The sequence below is a fragment of the Oratosquilla oratoria genome, chromosome 2, assembly GCF_046742065.1.
Source record: "Oratosquilla oratoria isolate Oo_2021 chromosome 2, ASM4674206v1, whole genome shotgun sequence".
Taxonomy (NCBI): Eukaryota; Metazoa; Arthropoda; class Malacostraca; order Stomatopoda; family Squillidae; genus Oratosquilla; species Oratosquilla oratoria.
Window position 1 is genome coordinate 77,833,723 of NC_134778.1, and position 14,031 is coordinate 77,847,753.

The 14,031-nt window shown below is 37.9% G+C and overlaps 1 protein-coding gene across 1 annotated transcript; it reads left to right on the forward strand.

Annotated features, from left to right (window-relative positions):
* The first annotated feature begins 380 nt into the window (after positions 1 to 380).
* Sf3a1 (splicing factor 3a subunit 1) lies at positions 381 to 13,659 on the forward strand. Its single transcript, XM_076211434.1, has 5 exons — positions 381 to 626; positions 6,866 to 7,033; positions 8,015 to 8,208; positions 8,333 to 8,560; positions 11,017 to 13,659. The coding sequence occupies exons 1-5, from the start codon at positions 548 to 550 to the stop codon at positions 12,778 to 12,780; spliced, it is 2,433 nt and encodes an 810-aa protein (XP_076067549.1). The 5' UTR covers positions 381 to 547; the 3' UTR covers positions 12,781 to 13,659.
* Positions 13,660 to 14,031: the final 372 nt, after the last annotated feature.

A 14,031-nucleotide genomic window follows, 5' to 3' on the forward strand; every position in this document is an offset into this window, starting at 1 on the left:
TATTATAACTAAGTAAGTATAGGAACGATTAAAAGGCACACTGGTTTATCATGGTAATTTCTTTCTTCTTAGTCCTCAGACATACCAGTTCCTTCCGTTCATTAAGTATAGAGAGTGCTGTCTCAGAAGCTTACATTTTTAGTCGCTACAGTTGTTCAAGACAAACTGTTGTAGTTGAATGAATTTCTTTTCTAACGGCTGTTTTATTTCTCCATATATAGTTTTCCCATATTTTCCCTGCATAGTAACCTTTTATCAAAATATTATTTTAATAGTGTCATGAAAACACTAATCGCAGAAAATATTACACAATGATTGGATGTTGCGTACGTATAGGACCAATCACAACTCCTCGTTTTGGTACATTACTTACGTTAAAGTGCTCCGTGAATGCTTGCCTACAACGTTGGTGTGTAAAGAAGTGTAAGGTGAAGCCGCTACAGAAAGTTACGAGTTGGTTATTAGTCAAAAGATGGAAGATAAAGATAATTAAAACATAGTGCATTGTGATTTAGGATTTCAAGAAAAAGAATCATAACCGTACACAATGCCTCCTGTGGAAGCAATAGCCACAGACGATAAAAAGTCTGTGGTAGGCTTTATTTATCCTCCGCCGGAGGTACGGAGTATCCTTTCATTACTAATTACGTATAATTATGGTTGTAGGCTAAATATGTCGTAGCTGCATGTGTCACTATCTGAAATGTAAAATAAGGCTGTGTCAGGTTATGAATTTAAGTCGTATTTGTGCAAGAAAGCAGGGTATTGATTGCTTGAAATAACCTTTCCAAGTATTTACATTTATATCTTTCCAAACATGAAATATGCAGAAAAAACATACGCTTTGGGGTCCCGTTTCTTTTTTTTATTATTATAGCATAATTATATTTACTTGACGTTTCAGTTCAAGACATACCAATAGAGTAATCTAAATCTCTTCATCTTCAAGCCATAACGCATAAGGCAATCAAAATTGATTTTGGTATTTTTTTTTAGACGTGCACAATCATGGATTCATGCAATATAGCATTAGAAAATTAAATATTTTGTAAACTATAATACATGAACGTGATATGTGATTTTCATGGCGGAAATAAATAAAAAAAAATGGTCAATTTATAATTTCACCCAACCATAAAATTTGATATGTGGCTTATGTGTTTCTGCCAAAAAATTTGCTACAAGCAAATCTACTAACAATTACAATACAGTTGAGATACCATGTTCATTGTTTTCTGTCCAGTCCAGTCACTGTTGTCAATTAGATGATGGGTTACATGATGTGGACTGGGTATTCTCCAACTCCAGTTGACGTTAATGAGAGCTTTTACAAAGACAATAGGGCTTCCTTGGCTTCAATGAGAGAACATGGGGCTCTGCCGTTGCCTGTTAACTGCCCGAGGTACAATAATAATCAGGCTGTTAGCATCCGTGACAACGATGACCCAGATTATCTTTAGAATTTGAGGTACCCAATTACTAAATATAGGTTAGGTTATATAGGTTGGTTAGGTTAGAATAGATGAATTTATCATCCTTTCATTTCTTCAACCTCTGCATCTATCAGAACAAACATGGCACATCATTCAACCACCGCAACTTCGTTCATTAGTAAATCAGTTTTAGCAACTTTTTTGTTATTGATTTCTGTCAAGAATATTGCATAAAATGTTGATGTATTATAATTTACAAAATTAATAATTTCCTATTGCTATATTTTTAGTACAGTTTATACAGTTATCCCAGCCATGTCTGAAACTTCTACTCCTCTGGTGTTAAACACAACAAAATAAATAATAATTAACTAATTTATCGGTAAAATTCCAGGAACATGCAAGTATATTTAACCTGAAATACAAGTTGACTATAGTATTTTTTTTTTAAAGTGCACACCTACAATATAGCATTAGAAAATTAATTATTAATTTTGTAAATTATAAAGGATTACAAAGGCGGAGCATGCCGACAGGAGACCTTTTGGTCCATATCTAGGTCAAATGTGAAAAAACAAATATATTAGATAAAAACTATAATAATGTAAATAACAAATAAATGCATAGGTATAGTTGAATAACAAACAAACAGGTGAATACTAAATAATAATAAATTGACATATAACTAATAATAAATGAAAATCAGACAGACAAATGATAACAAAACAAAAACAAATATAAAATAAATTTTAATCATTACAGCATCTTGCTTAGGTGTTTATCTAAATGATTCTTAAAGCTTCGAACTGAACTACATTGCACTACCTGTGCAGGAAGTTTATTCCATTCATTAACTACATGGTTGGCAAAGTTGTTTCTACCTACTTCCAAATTGAATCTATTTCCGGACAGTTTGAGACCATTGTTTCTTGTCTGATTTTCATTCAATGTGAAAATTATGTCACATTTGATGTTGTCAATTCCCTTTAAAATCTTAAAGACCTGTATCAAGTCACCTCTGAGTCTATGCTTTTTTAGGGAAAACAGAATTATATGTTTTAGTCGATTTTCGTATGATTTGTTTTTGATATTTGGAATCAGTTTTGTGGCTCACCGTTGTACTTTTTCCAGTCTGTCAATGTCTTTAATGAGATTCGGTGACCATACGGAAACAGCATATTCCAAAAGTGGACGAACTAACGATTTATATAGCTTGTTAATGAGTGATGGACTTTTGAAATCAAAAGATCGCGCAATCAGTCCTAGAACCTTATTTGCTTTCTCAGAGGCTGAAATACACTGCTTGGATGATTTGAGGTCATTACTGATAATTACGCCGAGATCTTTTTCACTATCCACTTTTGTTAACAAATTTCCAAATAATTTGTAATCGTACTTACTGTTATTTTTACCTATGTGCATTACCTTGCATTTACCTGTGTTAGATTTCATTAGCCACTTTTCAGACCATTGCTGTAACTTATCTAAATCTTCTTGAATATCTAATTGGTTTGAGTGATCATTTGCCACTCCGCACAGTTTTGTATCATCAGGAAATTTGGAAACAATAGATTTTAGTCCATGGTCTATATCATTTATATATACTATGAATAGAAGTGGCCCAAGAACGGAACCCTGAGGAACTCCACTTGTAACATTTTTCCATCTAGAAGTTTTTCCATTTAAAACAACTCTGTTTTCGACCATTCAACCAATTACTAGTCCAACCTAATAGGCTACCACTTATTCCGTGTAAAGCTAATTTAGTAAGTAGTCTTTCGTGTGGGACGGTATCAAAAGCTTTTGCAAAATCTAGATATATTAAATCTATTGTTTCTTTTGTCATAATTCGAGATAACTGTGTTGTAGAATTCGAGTAAGTTAGTCATGCAAGAACGTTTCCGTCTGAAACCATGCTGGCTATCATTTATCAAATGGTTACTTTCTAAATGATGTTCGATAGCAACTCTGATGATAGTTTCCATTATTTTTCCTACGATTGAAGTCAAACTTATAGGCCTATAGTTATTTGGCTTCTTTTTGTCACCTTTTTTGAATATGGGGGTAACGTTAGCTAGCTTCCATTCTCTTGGGACATCTCCGGATATGATGGATTTCTTGAAAATAATTTCTAATGGAACAACAATCTCATTTTTCATTTCCTTTAAGACTCTTGGATGCCAACCGTCAGGCCCTGGTGTTTTATTAACTTTGAGTTTATCTATACACCTTTTAATTTTTTCTTTTGTTATATTTACCGTAGTGAGTAAGTTTACCCTAGACTTTTCACAGGTTTCAGATTGGAATTCACTTTGAGGTGTTTCGTTTACGAATACCGAGCTAAAATAATTGTTTAAGATATTACACATTCCTTCATTTGAATATTCAAGTTGACCGTCAGCAGATAATAGTGGACCAATGTGATTCCTAACAACCTTTTTATCTCTAATGTAACTATAGAATTCTTTGGGATTCTCTTTGGATTTATCAGCGATGTTCATTTCGTATTGTCGTTTATTTTTTTCTTATTCTTTTTTAAATCTCTCTATTGATACATAACTTTCATAGTCATTAGATGCACCCGAGTACTTATATTTCTTATAAGCCTGTCTCTTTGTAGCAATACTTTTTTCAGTTTCTTTGTCGAGCCACTTTGGGCGAGCCTGATTTGGGGGACGTCTGTCCTTAAAAGGAATGTAAGTTTGAATCATCTTAGTGAGCGTATTTTGAAATATTTCCCACATCTGATCTACAGGTCTTTTGTTTAATTTTGCCTCCCAATCTGTAAGCTGAAGCTCCTGACGTAGTCTTATGAACTGAGCTTTACTGAAATCGGGTATTTTAGAAACACAAGTATCTATTCTAAAATTGTTTAGGAGTTTGAATCTAACTAAGTTGTGATCGCTATTTGCAACAGATTCACTGACTTCTACATCAGTTACCATGCTTTCGCGGCTAGTGATCAATAGATCGAGTAAGTTTCCATATCTTGTGGGCTCTTTTACATGCTGAATTAAGTAATTGTCACCAAGAAAATCAATCAAGCGACTACCTATATGGCCATGTTCAAGGGTCATCCAATCAATGTCAGTAAAATTGAAATCACCCATTATCAATAAATCCCGGTTGCAGAAACTAGACAGTTCTTGAAATAACAGTTTGTCGTCTGCTAATGATAATGTCTTTGGCCTATATATTACACCTATATTCATTTTTTGTCCATTTGTTTGGGTTAACTCAACCCACAAACTATCATATGCATCCTGTTTCACTTTCTCTAAAACAGAAGCATGAACATTATTTTTAACGTACAACAGAACACCCCCACCTTTCTTGTGGTTTCTATCCTGATGAAAGTGTTTAAATCCCGCAATATTAAATTCAGCTTTGAACTCTGTACCATTTAACCATGTCTCGGTTATTCCTATCATATCGAGATTTTCGCTTTTGACATACGCCTGTATTTCTTGAAATTTGTTCCCTAATACTACAAGCATTAAAGTAGTGTAGATGTTTTTAAGAAACTCGTGATTATTTCTTTTTGACACATTTTGAATTTCAATATCATGTTTTACATTATCATTTTGTTTTTTATTTATACCTTGCTCTATATTATTATTTGGTCCTTCTTTGACATTCAATGCCTCATTAACATTTCTCCCATCAAAATTAACATTTCCCCCATCACGAACATCTGGTCGATCACGGTCATCCGATCTCTTTTGTACATTTTGTCCCCCTACGTCACCGTGATTCACGCCGGCCTCCCTTCTTTCATTGACATTATGTCCGGCATCCCTTCCTAAAATTATATTTTGTCCTCCAGTGACATTATATCCTACCGTGATATTTTTTCCTCCAATATAATTACATCCCATCATGATCTTTTGTCTTCCACTGTCATTACATCCTATCATGATATTTTGGCTTTCATTGACATTCTGTCCGGTATCCCTTCCTGAAATTATATTTTGTCCTCCACTGACATTATATCCTACCGTGATATTTTCTCCTCCATTATCATTACATCCTATCATGATATTTTGTCCTCCACTATCATGACTTCCCATCGTGATCTTTTGTCCTCCACTGTCATTACATCCCATTGCGACATTTTGTCCTATGACATTACATCAAAATAATAAATAATTTTCTTGGCAGAAATCAAAACAAAAAAGTTGCTAAAACCAATTTACTAACAAACGATACACCATGTTTATTTTGATAGATGCTGGGGTCAAAGAAATGAAAGGATAAATTCATCTATTCTAACCACTTAACCTATATTTAGTAATTTGGTACCTCTCATTTTAAAGATAATCCGGGTTGTTTTCGTCATCATCATGGATTCTGATGGCAATTAACAGACAACGGCAGAATCCAGTGTTCTCTCATAAAGTCTAAGAAAGCCCCATTGTCTTTGTAACAGCACTTATTAATGACACCTGGAGTTGGAGAACATCTGGTCCACAATGTGAAAGCCATTGTCTGAGAGTGACTGACAGCAAATTGGTTATAGCAATTATTTTTTAGAAGTGCACACCACAAGAAAGTAATAGAAAATTAGATATTTATCTTTGAAATTATAATACATCAAAGTAATGTATATTTTTCTCGGACATCAATAAAAAAATATTTAAAGCAAATACACCACCAAACAGAGCTGCAATGATAGGTTCAAGACACCATATTGTCATTGGTCCAGTCCCATCAATGGTTTGAAGTTGGTGTTAATGTTATGTACCGGGTGTTCTCCCACTCCAAGTGACATCACCACACTAATAATACCCCATAATTCAAGGCTTGTAGTGCTTATGTAGGCTAGTTGGAGACAACTTACATAGTGTGGTACATCAACTATGTGCTGTTTTTGCAGCTCCACATCCATACGGGAATTTGAAGCTAGCAATGATAATAGGGGAATAAATGGTAGGACCTCAAGAGCATTGCTCCTTTCCTGTACACTACAGTTGGTAAATACATATGCAAAAAGTGACATCCAGGATCAAGGTACTTTTCCTTAATACACATGGAGGGATTTTCATATATACATATACCAAAGGCTCTTTCCCCCTTACGAGGGAGATAGCCAAAAAAAACAAAGGCATAAAAACCATTCCCACCCATTCCATGCCCAATACACTCCACTCCCCTCCACCCTCTACCCTCCCTCATATCTTGACACCACCTGAAAGTTTAGCTGCCAACATAATGAAAACCAGGTAATTACTATTACTCTAAATCCTACAGAATATTTGAGAGTACCAGTCCTAATGTACAGTAGGCTATGTATATTATGATAAATCATACACCCACACAAGTTCAACCTTTGTATAATCTTTCTTCCAAGAATTGGTGAAATGGTACAAATAGATAAACTGTAATTTCTTATTCAGTGGTCATTGTGGGATTCTTCCTTAACCCGTTATCAGACATTGTCGACAAGACTGCCAACTTCGTTGCAAGAAATGGCCCTGAATTTGAGGCAAGGATCCGTCAGAATGAACAGAATAATCCAAAATTCAATTTCCTCAACCCTGGAGACCCATACCATGCTTATTATCAGCATAAGGTGTCAGAGTGCAGAAGTGGAAAACCAGGTAATTACTATATAGGCGCTCCTCTACTTACGTTCATTCGTTTTACGTTTTTTCGATTTTACATTTGAACTGACTGTAAAAAAAAAAAAATGTAAAAAAAAAAAAAAAGTGAATTTTTGAGTTTAGCGCGCTCTCCGCAGTACAAGACTTACGCATGACGCTGCGTCCATTGTTTACATGGCACAAACGACAGACTGAACGTGCCTTGCCTCCTCCTCCTCCTCCTCCTCCCCCTCCTCCTTCTCCTCCACCATCTCACTTTATGTTGCTTGAATTTAATTTATTTGAAATTAATGTTATTATTTTACAATGTTATGTTTATGATTAATGATTTAGGGGTGTTTTATAAGATACGGTAATAGAATTTATGGATGTATAGTACAGTATGAACGGTCATACATTACTGGAACGTACAGTAACAACTTGCGTTCATTTTCACGTTACGTTCGGCCATTCGAAACGTAACTAAAACGTCAGTTGAGGAGCGTCTGTATTTAATTTTGTAGTTCTGTTTTTAGTAGAGTAAATCAGTTCTTTGTATGTATGAGCCCATTTTCAGAATGTATACAAAAACTTTTTTATGTCTTGCAATTTTTCATGCATTTTCCAAGTATAATAACATTGTAGAATTACCCCCCCCCCCCATCCTTGTAATATGCTTTTATTTGATTTTGGATGAATACACAGCCCTGACATACCTACCTGTCGACATAAAAATCACCCAGGTAGTCATATGTATGTCACTCCCTTTTGATCTTTATTTTCATTGGTCCACCACCATTCTCTGTATCATTTACATAACATATATTACTTCTTTTTTACCTTTCTGGTGATAATATTGTAAAAGGCAGGTCCACAAAAAATGGATTCTTTAACAAGTTTATTGTAATACTGTTTATGTGGGTAGATTGTTACAGATTGATAACCTAGTAACCAATTTAATTTATGGACCATGATTAATGTATTTCTCTTTCTTTGTAGCGGAAAAAGATTTTCCAAGTGCACCAGCATTACCTCGTCCCTTGCAAAATCAGCAGCTTCCTCAACAGCAACAGCAAAAACAGCAAGAATTGTTACGATCTGCAGTTCAAGAAGTCATAGTTCCCAAAGAACCACCACCGGAATTTGAATTCATAGCTGATCCTCCATCCATTTCAGCATTTGATTTAGATGTTGTAAGTATTTAGATGACCTTTCTGTATGAAAACCCCTTTGTATTGGGAAGGGGCCTTTGACATATATATATATATATATATATCTATTATATATTAAAGCATAATGTTCATTGATATTTTCCAGGTTCGCTTAACAGCCCAGTTTGTGGCAAGAAATGGAAGACAGTTCCTGACAACATTAATGAACAGGGAACAAAGAAATTATCAGTTTGACTTCCTGCGTCCTCAGCATTCTCTCTTTCAGTACTTCACAAGACTTCTTGAGCAATATACCAAGGTTTTGATTCCTCCAAAGGACTTAATGAAGAGACTGTCTGATGAAGCACAAAGTCCCCAGGCTGTCATGAAACAGGTATAGTGCACTTAAACCCATTTTATATGGTAACCAAATATATATATACCAAGGGCTTTTATCCCCTTTCAAGGGAAGGAGCCAAGTCAACAGGACGGAGGATATGACTAGGTATCCTACTCTTTGTAGCCCCCAAATGGGCCTTCCTCCATCCTTCACCCACCCCTATCCCCTGCATTTTCCCTTCCATGCTCAACAGACATTTTCTTGTTGCTCAAAGCCCCTTTTACCCCACCCATCTACCTCATCCTCAGTCATCCTCATAAGTTCATACCATATACTTCTTGCTAATTTCTTCACCCATTCTTCCCATGTGTCCAAACCATCCTAATCTTTCATCTGTCCTATCTACCAGCTCCCTTTCAACCCCTGCTCTCCTCATCACCTACTCATTTCTCACTCTATCCAACCTTACAACCCCCTACCAAACTTCTGATACTTATTCTCACTCTCTCACTCGTAAATTCCAAGCCTCTGCCACATACAATGTCATAGGCACAGTCACCCCTTCATATAATCTATTTGCATCCAGTCCCAGATGCTTAATTCTCATGACATTTTTAAAACCTAAAAGAAATTTACTTCTCTTAAGCTGCAGATTACCTTCACCCCACACCCTACACCCCCACTCCTCCATTTCCTGCCACATGCAACCCCAAATACTTAAAAACTATCCACTTACTCCAGCCTCTCTCCTTTAAAACTTACTTCCAACTTGCTGCCATCCTCTCCTCTTTCACATCTCGCCTTACTTTTACCCTTATTTATCCTTATTTATCTATCACAAATTGCCTTAATCCCACCTCTGACCCTGCCTCAAGTGCAGTGTCATCCACAAACAACTAGCCCAACTCCCAACTCCCACTTTTCTCCACAATCTCTAACCATCTCCAATCCCTTGCCCATTCCCCTCACTTTAACCACCCATACCACCATATCCATATACACCTTGAACAGCCATTGTGATATGACAACCGTGACGCAGCCCCACCTTTACTTCAAACCACTTGCTTTCCGTTTCCAATCTTTACACAGGCTCTATTATTCTCATAAAATTTCTTGACTACTCTTAATAGCTTTCCCCCAATCCCATATATCTGCAATACTCCCACAGTGCCTTCCTGTCAACCCTGTCATAAACCTTATCCAAATCTATAAAGACCCAAAAAACCTTACCTTTTGGCAAAGCCTTCACAAATCTACAAAAATTTGATACATGCATCATCTACCTTTACTAAACCCTCATTGTTCCTTACCAGTTACTCCCTCTGTTCCTGTTCTAATCCACTCAATTAAAACCCTCCTATAAGCCTCTCTAACTGCATGTAATAAATGGATCCCTCTAAAACTACTACAATTACACTTCCCCCCCCTTTTTCTATGTAAAGTGGAACTATACAGGCAGTCCTGGCTTTCTCCTCTCCCTCAGAGACACATTAAACAACCTCACTAGCTAGTCCACTATAATTATACCTCCTTGTTTCAGACAAACTGCATGGCACCCATTGAACCCAGGTGCCTTACCAGCTCTTATAATTTTTCCAAGTCCCCTTGTACCTCATCTTTTGTTATATCTCTTCCATTTCCCTCTCCCATCACAATCATTTTCTTAGTGCCTCTCTGCCTGTATGCCCTTCCCTAAACTCCACACTCAACAGCTCTCGAAAATATTCTACTTGTCTTCCCCTTACCACCTTCACTTTCAGTAACCTCTGTCCATCTGTGCCTTTTACCTTTTTCTCTCTGCACTCTTTGTTTCCATGCTTAACAACCATTCCTCTTGCATGCAATGTCCATTTTACTTTATTAATCCACCTCCTTGGCCTTCCTCAAGCTTATTCCCTCCACATTTGTTGTTCATCTTCCCTCAGTCCCTTCTTCCATGTCCTAATCACCTCGGCATTCTTTGATCTGCTCTGTCCAACAGTACTTTTTCCACTCTACCCCATTTCTCATTATTCATTAATACTATTCATATTTCTCAGATGCCTCGTCTCAAGCATGCCTCCCTAAAATTTTAGTATGTGTGAATAATATTTTGATGCAGCTCAAACAGATTTCTCCCCATCTCCTCTTTTTCTGCATGAGGGGACAGAGAGTGGGGGTCACTGATTAAATGAAGTGGCCTTAGTGTGTATGTGCTTTGTTTTGCTGCATTGCTTCTGACCCAGGGCAGTGGGCAAGATGCAGGGATGACCTGTCATCCAGGGGGAGCCAGGGAAAGAGGGAAGGAGGGGTGGTGAATGGGAGTGGAGTATGTGGGGATGAAATGGGTGGGAGTGGATTTATGCCTTTGATTTTTGGCTACCTCCCTTGTAAGGAGGAAAAAGCCCTTGGTATGTGTATTATTATAATTGTATTTATTTATTTATTTTTCTATGCATAAGTAATAGATATAGAATTGAAAAATAAGTAGTATTATTGAATTAGTATTTATTTATTTTATTTTTTCATAGATCAAATACAGAGTGGAATGGGAGAAACATCAGGCAGCACTGAAACGTAAAGAAGAGGAAGAAGCTGAGAAGGAACGAATGGAATATGCTGCCATTGACTGGCATGACTTTAGTGTGGTGGAGACTATTGACTACTCTCCCTGGGAAAGTGGTACTTTCCCTCCACCCACCACTCCACAAGAGGTGGGTAAGAGAGTTCTTATTCAGGAACGACTTGAAGAAGGAGGACCTGATAATGATATGGTTCTGGAGAGTGATGAAGAGGAGGAGGAGGAAGAAGATCATGATGGACTACGTGCCAGTCGTGACGACACACAGGTTCAAGACATGGAGGAAGAGAGCTCAGAAGAGGAGGAAGAAGATGAAGTAGAAGAAAAGAGAGAAGAAGCTGAAAAAATGAAGCCACCACCTCTTCCTAGAGAACCACCACAGCCTCCACCAGCACCTCCAGTGCCTGGTCAGGTGGTTGTCAAGGAGTATGATCCAAGGCAGCGCAAGGAGCAACAGAAAGGTGTTGCTCAGGATCAGTTCCTGGTTTCGCCTATTACAGGTGAACGCATCAGTGCTGACAAAGTAGGTAAACACATGCGCATTGGAATGCTGGATCCACGCTGGCTGGAAGACAGAGATCGTCAGCTTCAAGAAAAGTCAAACCAGGAAAATGTTTATGCTTCAGGCTCTAGTATAAGCTCAAGTCTGAAACAACTTGCTGAGCGCCGTACTGATATTTTCGGTGCTGGTGATTTGGAAACTGGTATTGGTAAGAAAATTGGTGAGGAAGAGAAACGTGAAGAAAAGGTGACTTGGGATGGCCATACCGCATCCATGGAAGCTGCAACTAGGGCAGCCCGAGCTAATATTTCAATTAATGAGCAAATTCATCAGATTCACAAAGTCAAAGGACTACTACCAGATGAAGAGAAGGAGAAGATTGGCCCACAGCCAAAAAGCAATCAGCCCCCTGCAAGAGCACCACCGCCACCACAGCCACCGCCTAAACAACAGCCTCCTCCACCTAAGCCTCAGCCTCCACCACCCCCTCCAAAAGCAGTACAGCCACCACAACCAGCCCCTCCTCCAAAACCGTCATCTGCTCCACAGGTTGTGCATTCCACACCACCAGTGATGACCATGCCCCTCCCCTCACCGCTACCACCCATGACCCCCATGATGCCTCCCGGTAGCAACATGATGGTAGTTCCTCCAGTACGGGGTCCGGTTATGGTAGCACCCCGTCCTGGTTTTATTCCTGGCAGTGGACCAGTTGCAGGCTTCATGCCACCCCAGAACCCACCACAGGGAGCTCCTGGTGTTGGGAACATGCATGGAGGAAATCCAATGATGGAAGCTGCCAATCCTGGTGCTCCAGGAACAGGCCCTATTGGTGGTAAGAACCCATTAGAAGATGGGGAAGATGGTCCTGCTGCCAAGCGTCCACGCACAGAGGATTCTCTTGTGCCAGAGCAAGAATGGGCACGTCGATTCCAGGGTGCCATAAAATTCAATGTAGGAGTTCCTGTTGTGGCAGACAAGCCTGAATGGAGATTGTCGGGTCAGACATTAACCCTGACCTTGCCTATTACTGACCCGATTAGTGTGGTGAAAGCTCGTATTCATGATGAAACTGGTCTCCCTCCTGGTAAGCAAAAATTGGTCCGTGATGGCCTTTTCTTCAAGGACTCCAATACACTTGCATTCTATAATATTACTCCTGGTTCTGTTATTCAGCTCCAGCTTAAGGAGAGAGGTGGCCGAAAGAAATAGATTTTTACAGAGGTGATGAAAGTCCTTATAGTTGTGTGGTCTTGATTTTTTTTTTTTTTTTTTTTTTTTTTTTCCTCTCTCTCAGTAATTATGGTAAAGCTACATATATCTTTCTTTAGTATAAAGAAATCTTTTTAAAAGTTCATGCTTCAGAAAAGTTCTATAATAATGATAATTGTTGCCCTTAGTTTCACTGACTGGAAACTTGCAGCCCCCACACAGGCTGGCAGTACTCCTCAGGCCCTCTCTATGGGAAGAAGCTTTGTATCATCTGTTGTATTAATGTGGGATGGTTTCTATTCCACTGGCATGTAGAAGGAGGAGGTAAGCTGTGGTGATTTGTCAGCCCTCCTCCTATGAAAAGGTGAAGGAAATAAATTGATTGAGTTCGTCAACCTAGTCCAGACACAACCTCACAGGGTTGCACCTCAAGATAATAGTGAGGATTACGACAAATTTTGAATCTGGATAGTTAGGGGATGATTCTTGGATGTCTATATAGCAGGACCATCATATGCAGTACCCATCAGTGGTCCCAAGTTGCATAACTATGTAATTTGTACAATACTGAAGACCAGTATATTTTCTTCAGATTTTGGTGAACTGTTATTGCTGTTTTTTGAACAGATTATCATAAGTTGTATGGGTTTAATGAAAAATATACTTTAGTAATTAACATTGGCGTTTACAAAGACTGCCTGGAGATCATCTGTTATATATTGTCAGATGATTGACATAATTCATTCTTGATAATCCCAAGTGTTTTGTGGGTGCATTACTATTAAGGGTTTGCTTTGGATAAATCATGTTCAGAGTAAATATTATATGTAGGAACTACTGGTCAAATCTGGCCAAGACAATAAATATAATACTGGACTACATTTTATTTAATTTACCTTCAGCCAGAAAAGCTTATGGTGTGAAAAATGTACATGTATATATACAGCAGTACAAAGCATTAAAATTAACATATAAGAAACAAAACTAAAAATATAATTAATATACAAAGAATTCATATACAGAAATATGTATATTTGTCAATACCACTTATATATCAGTGGTTGGAAGCATAGTTTTTAGTACACGAGCAGTAGTTTCAATTGTTGCATTGAACCATCTGGTTTCCTGTGATAATTCCACAGCACTGGCAATATATATGTTGAATCTTTCTTCTGAACTGATTTCCTTGCCCCTACTCTGTACAATCTATTTACGATTGACCTGCCAGAGCAGACTTCTCCACGCAACCAG

Bases quoted from the DNA above. Each gene is read 5' to 3' on its own strand.
- Sf3a1 (XM_076211434.1), top strand. From the start codon at position 548: ATGCCTCCTGTGGAAGCAATAGCCACAGACGATAAAAAGTCTGTGGTA. The intron at 7,034-8,014 runs GTAATTACTATA...CTTTCTTTGTAG, and splicing joins GTGCAGAAGTGGAAAACCAG to CGGAAAAAGATTTTCCAAGT. The intron at 8,209-8,332 runs GTAAGTATTTAG...GATATTTTCCAG, and splicing joins CAGCATTTGATTTAGATGTT to GTTCGCTTAACAGCCCAGTT.